At 40.1% G+C, this 10,741-nt stretch overlaps 1 protein-coding gene across 1 annotated transcript; it reads right to left on the bottom strand.

The window, feature by feature from the left end:
* Positions 1-255: 255 nt before the first annotated feature.
* On the bottom strand, positions 256-9,887 carry unm_sa1261 (un-named sa1261). Its single transcript, XM_084745007.1, has 3 exons — positions 9,635-9,887; positions 2,693-2,895; positions 256-1,644 (listed from the first exon to the last, which is right to left on the bottom strand). Exons 1-3 carry the CDS (start codon positions 9,804-9,806, stop codon positions 823-825), a joined length of 1,197 nt encoding a protein of 398 aa, XP_084601133.1. The 5' UTR covers positions 9,807-9,887; the 3' UTR covers positions 256-822.
* Positions 9,888-10,741: the final 854 nt, after the last annotated feature.

Here is a 10,741-nt window from a genome sequence, read left to right as displayed (position 1 = left end):
TTAGGCAACACGGGCAAACATGAAGAGGACATTTTGGGTGGAAAAAAACAGTCTACGTACATCACAACAACATGATGAAGAGTATTTAAAGAAGAATGTAGGTGTGTGACAGCCAAAATCACCTGCTTCTACTGTTTTGTTTTCAAATTTCTGCTCATTTAATTTTCACGTCTCAGAATAATTCAATAAAAAAAGGTTTCAGAACTCTGCTGCCACTTGATAAAACAAATCATAAATATGTATCTGACATAAATAAATAATTTAAATCCAAATTTAAAAAATATACAAAAAAAAACTAAGAAAAAACAAATCACTTTACAGAAACAGATCTACCAAACATGAAAATGGTACACTACAATGAACACACAATAGTACCAACAGTCACAAATCATCTTACTGAAAGTCGATCACTTCTTTTTCTTCAGATTATTTTTGCAGTGACTGGATTAGTCCAAACATTTGAACATATTGCTTGTGGATTATGTTTTTGTTTATTTCCCCCCTTCAGCTTTTTTTCTTCACAGCTTGTCCAGTGAGTTCATGTTTTGTGTCAGTGACTGCAGTAGAAAACTACACGCAGGAGGCTTGTGATTGTCTCACTGCTCATTTCCTCAGAGTTTCTCTTCATCAGAAATGAGTAAATCCGCAGTGAAGCTACAACGTATGTCAGACTGTTGAAAGTTTCCTGACGCCGAGCACCAGTCGCCACTCTTTCCTCACTTTTTCCTCCTCTTTCTCACGCTCGGAGAAATCTTCTTCCTCAGCTCACAGCAGCAGCCTTCACGTGTGAGCAGTCAGCCTGTAACGTGGCGTCAGACGCCTCTACACGCAGATCTCGATGGGCGTGGCCACCAGGATGCGCCCTCTTTCGTTGTTTTCTCTGTTGACGCGCTCGTAGCTGCCGGTGGAGGACGGCGAGCTGTTGGTGGACATGGAGGAGTAGTGGGTGTCCATCATGATGCTCCCCTTCCCCACCACGCAAGCAGGAGACAGGCTCTGCTGCTTCAGTCTGTCCACTAATACGTCCTCTTCTGACGAGGACGAGCTGATGTCCAGAGGAGGCGCGCTGCTCGCTAACGCCCCGCCGCTGCTGCCGCTGTTCCCGTTCTCCGTGTCTAACATCCAGCACAGGTTGAAGTAGCTGAAGACTTCTTTGACAGAGCAGCGGCGCTCCTGCTCGATGGAGAGGAGCCTTCGAAACATTCGCAGAGCTTCGTCTGTGAAGCGGCGCCACTGTGACGGCACCGTGCCTGTCCGGCGGCGCTGCCAGCGGACGAACTCCTCGTAGAAGGCGTCGTTAGGCATGGCCTTCTCCCAGGGGAAATTTCCCGTAAGCATGCAGAAGAGCAGCACGCCGAACGCCCACACGTCTGTGCTGTAGTCCACGCAGAAGCCCTCATGCCGCGAGGTGTCGCACAGCTCGGGCGCCGTGTACGGGATCGTGCCACTCACGCGCTTCACCGGAGAGCCGGCGCGCCGCGTCATGCCAAAGTCTGACAGCTTGACCTTCCGGCACTCTTTGTCAAAAATAAGGATGTTCTCAGGTTTGATGTCTCTGTGGACCAGCTTCTTACAGTGCAGGTAGTCCAGGGCGATGGCCACCTGGTGGACACATCGCTTGGCAACCGTCTCAGGAAGTCCCACCTGAACACAGAGAGAGGAGCGATGAGTTCATCGACATTTAACTACTTTTGGGGCCAAATTTATAAAAATGCAATAGACCTTCTTCCTGATGGTGTCCTTAAGTTTGATTCATTAAAGATACTGAGCAGAAAAGACCTCGATTATGCAGATTCTGAAAAGAAAATTTATAACTCATGCTATATCTATGAGTCTAAAATTAGCTTAAAGGCACAATCCACCTCAAAATCAAAAATACTTACTCTGGCCTGTACTGCTGTTTATCTGTCTATACTATTCAGGTTTGAGTTGCAGAGTTTTGGAGATAGCAGCTACAAAGATGTCTGGCTTCACGTCAATATAGTGGAACTAGATGACACTAATCCTGCGTTGCTCAAAACACCAAAAAAATATATTTGAAAAACTCAACAACAATGTCTCTTTCCAGAAATCACGACCTGGTTCACTCAATAATCCACAGACCTTGTTGTGAACTACTTTCTCTCTGCGGCAGAATCCACTGGGACCACTTTTGTTGTATTAGAAAGAGTAGTTCCTACATGAAACAGCTCGCAACAAGGATTATCTTGAGTAACTGGGTCATGATTTCTGGAAAGGCACACTGCTGTTGGGTTTTTTAAATATATTTTTTGGTGCTTTGAGCACCATAGAAGTAGTGCCATCTAGTTCCATTATATTACAGAGAAGGCAGACATCTCAGAGCAGGCAGAGGAGGAATATCTACTTTTGCTTGTAAGGTGAACTGGCCCTTTTAAGAATGTAGCCAGGTCAAAGGACCCAGGTGAGACTTCTACAGGCTTTTATTTTGATAACACTTCACAATAAAAGACTATTGGATTTTAGTGTTTTGGCACCAAAAGGGATGACTCTCCACAGAGCTGATGACTAAATGTCATGCAGAATAACAGCACTGGAGGCCAGTTTGTGATCCAAAGCGGGATGGCATGTGTGCTTCGGAAACCCGCGTGGAAATAACATGGGGGATTAAGAAAGAATAATTTACGCTGAACTGAAAGAGTAGCTTCTTTCTTTAGATCTGTGTGCGTCTTACCTGCGGAGGGATGATGTCGAACAGATCTCCAGCCAGAGCGTACTCTTGAGCGAAGATGTAGTACTCGTCGGTCTCGAAGGCGATGCCGTACATGTTGATGATGAAGGGGCAGGGCGACAGGTAAAGGGAGATGCTGTACTCTCTCAGGAAGCTCTTCAGTTTGGTGGTCTTCTTCCTCAGAAACTTCAGGGCCATTTTTGTGCCTGAAAAGGAGGACAGAGTAGTGTTACGCAACTCCAATCTCATTCCTCGCTCCTTGTTCTTTTCCACCATATTAATGTGTTTGGGGATTTATTTCACGGACGCCTAATTGCACGCAAGGAACTTAATTACAATCATTTCAAAATGTGTTGAATAATTAAAATCTTCAACGTCACTGAATTAAATCCTGCTGTTTTATTCCAGGAGACTTATGCAAGTATTTCATATCCAACGCCGGACTAGTTCCCACACAGTGACCAGGATGTCGTCTCAGCTTTAAAATGGGGCTGATCTGCTTTCATGTCATGTCAGGGATTTTGCAGTGAAGTGATGCTCTCAGCTGCAAACACGACTTCATACACATGTTATTAATATGCCAAAGATGAGGAAAAGAATCTCATTCTGCCTGTAGTGAACAATTTCACTCGATATAATAATGAAAAGCTGCACAAAAAAACATTTAATCATCTGGTGTTTTAATTTCCTTTTCAAAAACAATGACAAAGTCATCAATGACCTTTTTTTTATGAATCACACTAGACAATAACAAGACGACCATGATGCCATTAAACTTTGGATGAATTTCTTTATCAGAAGGGAAGCACTTAGACAAATTTTACCTCGCAGTACACAGGAGTTGCTTGTCTACTGCTGCCTCAATTGGTTAGTTTCTTTGTGTTACTGAGTTTTAACCTTGTCACATATAAACTATTTATCACAGCCCCTTGCCATCTGATACAGAATCACAAGGTACCCTCTAGCGGCTGTATCTGACACTGCCACGTGATTATTGCAGTGAAATGTTTGCAGTTTGCGTAGGTTTACGTCCAGAAACTATGTGGTTAGGTTCAGTGTTCACGCCATATCTTAGCAGCCAAAGTTTTTGTATAACATGCAGTTTTCCTTTGACGTGTGCGACTATTTCTGATCTATTTTCCATCAACATGGTGCATATGATTATGTCTGAAGCTCTGCAGTGTGTGTGTGTACGTTGTTGGTGATCAGAGCAGTGGGATTAAAGTTTAGAAATAAAGTTGTCTAGTGGCAGTAAATGTACAGTTTACCCATGAAAATACTGCAGAAAAAGTTCCCTGTGTCTTGCTTAACAGCTACTGGTTGGATTGATGGGAGAGTCTGTGGGGTTAAACTGGAAGAGAGTGAGCTGATCTCATTGCATCATTTTCGTGATAAATGTCCAGTGTTTGCAATAATTTTTCAAAGCACAGTAATTAAAGATGATAAAATTGAAAATTTAAACTATAAAACTAATCATAGGGTATTTTATCATGGTTTATACTGAAACTGAACTGAAAAGTTATTGGTTTTGGTTGGACTAAATTCACTGAAATGTTCAATATAAATTTGACGACTTAACGGTCCCTCCAGGAAGTTGTGATGTTGTGATCGTAACAATCAGTGCAAATTTAACCAAGTCCTGTGAATTCTGCACAACCCTGCAATTTTGTCCAATCACTGGAATCATAGCTTCCCATAAGTTCCACCAATCATAACCGTCTCAATGTTGTATTGGTACTTGGAATGTACTAATTTTTTTTGCATTTACTTGTTAATGAATTATACAAAAAATGCTATTTTTCTGCAATTTTCACTTGCTTCCACAATCTTTGCAAAAATAAAATACTAATATGCTCAGACTTTTAGTCAACTAAAACTTAACTAAAAAAAACAGGATGAGGCTGACTCAATATGATAAAAACCAACAAAGACATTTGGTACAGCACTAATACTGAATTGAAAAAAGGCTGACAAAATAAACACTAAAGGTACTTTGTATGGAGACGGCTGAGAGGCTCGACTCGCCTCGTCTCCCTTCTGCAGCCACTCGCTGTGACGAGCGGAGGAGCAGCGAGGGAGGGAGACTAATCTGAAATAGCCCAGACAATAACCTGGAAAGCTGCCATGTCTGCCTGCCTCTGTCTGCACCAACAGTCAGTGTGTCAGCGAAGATGAGACGGGACGCTTCTCCAATACCACCGGGTCAGCTCTGCAGAGCGCTGCGTGCATTTTTAACAGCGTGGAGCCACTTGAAGAAAAGGTCAAGAGGGCCAACTCTGTTTGTTCTTAATAACATGATACAAGAGGAGTTTACCTCAGATTGACAGGACGACAACTACCTTAATAAATAAATTAAATTTGTATTGATTTTGTCACTCATTATTCTGTCTTTCTTTCATCATGCTGTGTATCATGCTGCCATTAGCTATTATTATTTACGTTTATTATTATAACTTAAAAGATTTATATAAATTACTAAATTTTCAGTGCTTCCCCTATGCTTACTGGAACATTTAGACCTAAAAAAAAACAAACCGTTGTATTTTTTGTATTTTTATCTATTTCCTGCTTCTTATCTTGCTGCTTTTATCTGTTTTTGGAGTTTTAGACTGCTGATCATACAATACAAGTAATTTGAAGACATCTATGGAGCCCATAAACTGACACAATGTAATACAAATTTGTTAGACAAGTCCAAAATATAACCAAATACAGTAATAAACAACACTGCTACTTAAATATTTAAAATAAAAGGAAAGATTCATGCTTCTTTTTATACTATTAAGCTCAGATCAGTTGGTTATAAAGTAGGAAAAAGCATTTAATTTCTTTGCTAGCCTCTGCTGATTTTACCGTCTCACTCTCGTCCACTAAAAATAAATATTTGGTTTGCCCTCTACCATCTACAGCTTAATTATCACTTTAATTATCTGCAAATTATTTTCTTAATGAATCATTTGATCTCTAAAATGTTTGCTGATACTAATACTAATTTCTAAATCCCATCTTCAGATTGTTTGTTTTGGCCAGAAGATATTAAATTCGCTTTTGCAGAGGAAAAAGAAAATAAGCAAATACTCATAACTGAGAAGATAGTTTTAATGTCTGACATCAAAGACAATAAATCAATTATCAAAATTGTTGGTTTTCTGTTGTTTTGACTAATCAATGAATCAACTAATCATTTCAGCTCTACAAAAGATATACATATATATGCACACTAGATCAGTTCTAAATGTCAGTGGTGGAAGCAATAAGGAAATGTAAAAATACCACAGTGTAGAAATTCTTTGCTCAAACTCTTACATTCAGATTTTTTCAGATGTATAATTGCATCTGTCGCACCATCTGTTCAGGAGAACTCAGCTGACTCGTGAAGCTGCGACTGTTTGAGGGCGAACTCTAAAGCTCAGGATAACCTACATTGGTATAAACTCGTCTGCCCCACTGACCCATAATGCAACTGTATCGGCCCTCAACAAACAAACTGCCCCCCCACCATTTCTATCAGTCTTAATCATTGATTAATCTGCTAATTCAAAACCTACACATGAACTTAAGTATTTAGTATGTAACCAAGTATATTTACTCAAGTGCAGGTACCTCAAATTTGTTTTCTATTATGCCACTTTACATTTAAATCTGATGATCTGCTGTTTTTTCCTTTAACTATTTTAATTTATTTTTAATAATTTTTGGACATAATGCTGTTATTGGTTAAAATTGGTTGTTTTGAGTCTACGTAAGTGCAGGTCGTAATTTGTTTTTTTTTAGGCTTTAAGATATAAGAAAACAAAGAAATAGCTATTTCTTGTTTTTCTGGAATGTTAAGGGTTAAAAAGGCATTCTTCATTTCATCTAATTTTTAAGTAAATTATTATTAACACAAGTTGCAAAGTTTCTCTGATTTCACTTTTTTTTTTACTTATATTTGGCTCACATCACAATAAATTACTTAAAAACTGATTTTTTGCAGTGTAGACAAAAACAAACATAGATAAATGATTTTAATGTTCTAACACAATTTAGATCAATATATGGGCTGATTAATTTTTACAGGTAAGGTAAAGTTACTGCAGCGTAAGCTAGCATTAGTTAGCTGGACGTGCTAACGTTTGCAGATTTTGTTAAATCAGATGAAAACAAAGTTCAGTCGGCTTTGGAACCGAATGGTTGCCAGTTCAAGTCCCAAACGGACCGAACTATGGAGCATGGACTGTTAGCGGGAGAGGTGCCGGTTCACCTCCTGGGAGCTGCCGAGGTGCCCTTGAGCAAGGCACTGAAACAATAACTTTTCAGGGTGCCTGACTATATGCAAGTGTGCAGCCCCTTTGCTCTGACATCTCTCTGATGCATGTTTATAGGTCCCGTCTGTTCATGTGTGTGTATTTCAGGCCTGTGTATCTATGTACAAAATTACAACAGAGTGAAAAAATGTAATTTCCCCTCGGAGATGAATAAAGTATGCCTTCTCCATCTTCTGCTTAGAGCCGCTTCTTCGAATTTGACAGGCCTACGGTGCCATAGTTATACTTGCTAACCTATGATTGAGCAGTTGCAGTTTACAGGAGGGGGCTTAGTGAAGGGTCAGCTATGATTGGAAGCTCATTTATAGTCTACAGTCTACATCAGACACCGGAGAGTAGATGATTAAAGCTACGCTTGTTCCCTGATGGTTGTGAAAAGATGCAGCAGATGATGAAACCAGGTACACGTGATTTCTTACATCTTTCAGCTGCGCACTTTACAGGCTGGAAAAGGTCAGAATTCATCACGGTGACAGAGTGCAGCCACTCTAAACGGGCAGGGAAGCTGCAGCTTTGCACTCCATAAAAGAGACCATTAAGAAGCCCGGAGCAGATGGTCAACATTTGGGCTTTTAAAGTGAAGGGGTTACACAGATTTTCTATTAGTTAAATACTGAATTCGGGCCAATCTGTGCTAAATTGCTGCATAAATGTGGCCTGCATTACCTGAAATTTGGTCTTTGAAATTCATTTTCAGAAGTAAACACTTCAGAGACGAATGAGAGTGCTTTACCCGAGCAACGATTACATGTTTGAGCGAGGGGAAAGAGAGCGGGATACACCAGCACTGTGTTTGATTCACTCAGTGTATGCTGCGGCTGCGATATCAAAGTGAAGCATTTTAAAGCTGCACTCTGCACTATTATTATGTAAAACGACCCCGTTATCATTCTGAATCCCAAAGTAGAGCCGCAAAAGAGAAGAACATCCCATTTCCATCAGTCTCCAAACCTGTAGATTTGCTCACTCTGGCCAAATACATTTGTGGAGGTGAGACTGGGAAATCTTCTCCTCCCACAACAGGTTATGAATCGAAACTGTCTCCTGCTCCATCCAGAGAAAGATGGACTCATTAATGTTGGATTTTTTTTGGTTTCCTTTTACCTTAAGTGCCTTTTGAAATAAAGCAAACACCAGGTAGGTTGGTGAACATGAACTGCGTGTCGTTTCCTGACATTTCACTTGATTTTTAGGCCTCTAATTGAACATTCACTAAGCCCTGTCAGACTCTGGGTGGCAAATTTGCCACTCAAAATCCTTTGTAATTTTTGAAACAATGATTTCAGACAAAAGCAGCCTCTCATTTCTACTCAGCCACTTTCAATTTTACAAGCTGAAATGATGTTAGCCTATGAACTGCGGGCAATAATATATATATATATATGTATTTTTTTTTCTTCTCAGGATGACGATGTCAAGTTATGAATATTTAAATGAGGACAAATCATTGTTCGTCCAACCATAGTGAACAAATGTATTTGACATCAAACCCTCTGACAACCACACAAAGACATAGCTGCTATTTTTATATGAATCAGAAAGATGCTACATGCTAAATTTATAGATTTACAGTTAAAGGATGGCAATAAACTGTCATGTGAGGGCTGCTGAACCTAAAATGGTTTAGTTTATCACCTTTGGAATCTTTTGAATCACTGCTGCTACTCTGACAATGAGCATGTGTCCTATAAGAAAATATCCTTTTTAATTTTCATAATTCATTATTTTCGTGATGCTGTGAAGTGATCTCTGTTCACAACATCAGCATCCAGCTGATTTGTACTATTCTCTGTCACAGGTTGCATATTCATATCTACAAATATTTATACATATTGTGTAATATAGCCTCATATACATACTGTTAATCCTTCATGTTTCTAATGTGCAATTACCATGTGCAAAATACTGCATATTCATATTTTCCACTGTTAAATCATCCTGTGAAATAATATCTTCAAACTGTGATTCAACACTGAAATTTTTGCTGCTTCTATTCTGTGCGATCTAATCTCTGTTTCTCTGTGTAATTGGCTTTTACAGGGCAAAGCTGTTTAGAATATTTTCTCTTAATATAGGCTAATACTACACACCATGTGTATATTGTAATGTGTGCAATTATCCTGCACAATTGTCCATATTTCTGTCCATAAGTCCATATATCTGTCTGACTGTGTTGTGGGTTGTGACCAGCACTTTTGTGGCTGTGATGTTTCTGCTGCTCTACAAGTGGCAGAATGTCACATGACCAGGCCTGACTTTAGTTTTTAAATGTATCACCTGTTTCTCGTCCAAAAGTGTTTGGCATGTGCAGAAATTAATAAAGAATTTTTACATTTACCATCAGAGCGCCTCAGATCTTTTCCAGACTGCCATCTTTCATGTGGGATTTTTCATTATTCAGAAAGCTGGACAGTAATTACTTTATTTTCTTCTCATTATTGGCTCTATCCCTGAGGAGCGCCTGCGTTTTCATATTACTAACATTATTGTTTGACTCAGTGCAGAAGTCCCATATTTATTTCTTCAGCTATTCAATATGTTGGAGAGATTCACACCTGATGGAGCTGTCAGCCGAGCTTCAAAACAGGCAGGAAACAAACGTTTCCAGTCAGAATCAGCTAAGACACACAGCAGTTACCTCTGATTTTGTGGATGACCAGGTCCACCTTCCCGTAGGTGCCCTTGCCCAGTTCACAGACGACCTCATAGTATTTGTTGATGTCCAGCTTTTCCAGGTTCTGCGCGGCAATCAGCTGGAGCTCCTCCAAGATGTCGATGGAGGCGCGGGAGCCGTGGGGCGAGGAGTTCATTGTTACGGCGGGAGGGGCCAGGGGTCGAGGTCTGGAGGTCTGGAGACGGATGTTCCTATGGAACAGGAGGAGCAGGAAGGAAGGCATGGTTCACTATGTGACCAGGATCCACCCAGGACTCCGTTCCCACAAGACCCCCCCCCCCCCCCCCCCAACTGTAAACACACCACACCTACTGCATTGTATGGACATATATTAACTGTTATCACCAGAGTGCTTTGAGTCAAGGCCAAACGAACAGTTATGCAACCTAAGAATGTTTTTGTTTATGAGAAATGGTTTTTCAAAGATCACAAGGCTCCTTTTACAGGAAGAGAAAATACAACCAGAGACTGAACAAAGAAGAAAGACAGCTATGGATGCTGTGTCTTTCTACAACTATTTTCAACAACCAGGGCTGCAACAGTAGTTTGGTCTATAAAATTTCTGAAAATGCCCAAAAATGTTGACCAGTGTTTCCCAAACCCCAAGACAACACCCTCAAATGTCTTGTTTTGTCCACGACCCAAAAATATTCACTTTACTGCCATAAGGGAGGAAAGAAACCTTCTGCAGTTGTCAATCATAGCATGAAACATCCGTTTTAGAGCATCGGATAACTAATTAAAACTAAACCAATCAGAATAATGAACACTTAAACAAACATCAGCATTAAAAGAACTACCTAAAATGACAGAAAGCATCATTTTATTTGACTGTTACTTTGATGTTTTAATTTGGCCCAAGTCTTATCTATTAACATTGGGGAGGCAGGATTAATGACACGTACTGCAACCAGGGGGCGACTGAGATGCTTTGGTTTCACTTTTGGGGAACTGTAATCCCATCCACTCCGAATATTAGTTGTCATTTTTGATATGTGGGAGAGAAAATAAAAAGCAGCCTTTGCTGCATTGCACAAATGTTATTTCTCCACGTCTCGTTTATTATTGTCC

The sequence above is a fragment of the Lutjanus erythropterus genome, chromosome 19 (assembly GCF_056507025.1).
Source record: "Lutjanus erythropterus isolate fLutEry1 chromosome 19, fLutEry1.hap2, whole genome shotgun sequence".
NCBI classification, from domain to species: Eukaryota; Metazoa; Chordata; class Actinopteri; order Lutjaniformes; family Lutjanidae; genus Lutjanus; species Lutjanus erythropterus.
Note: the sequence above shows the minus strand (reverse complement) of the source record. Positions and strands in the feature narration are given on the sequence as shown.

Excerpts from the sequence above, each read along its gene's own strand:
- unm_sa1261 (XM_084745007.1), bottom strand. The coding sequence starts at position 9,806 with ATGAACTCCTCGCCCCACGGCTCCCGCGCCTCCATCGACATCTTGGAG. Across the intron at positions 2,896-9,634 it reads GGTCATCCACAAAATCAGAG|GCACAAAAATGGCCCTGAAG; the intron begins GTAACTGCTGTG and ends CCTCCTTTTCAG. Across the intron at positions 1,645-2,692 it reads TCGACATCATCCCTCCGCAG|GTGGGACTTCCTGAGACGGT; the intron begins GTAAGACGCACA and ends CTCTGTGTTCAG.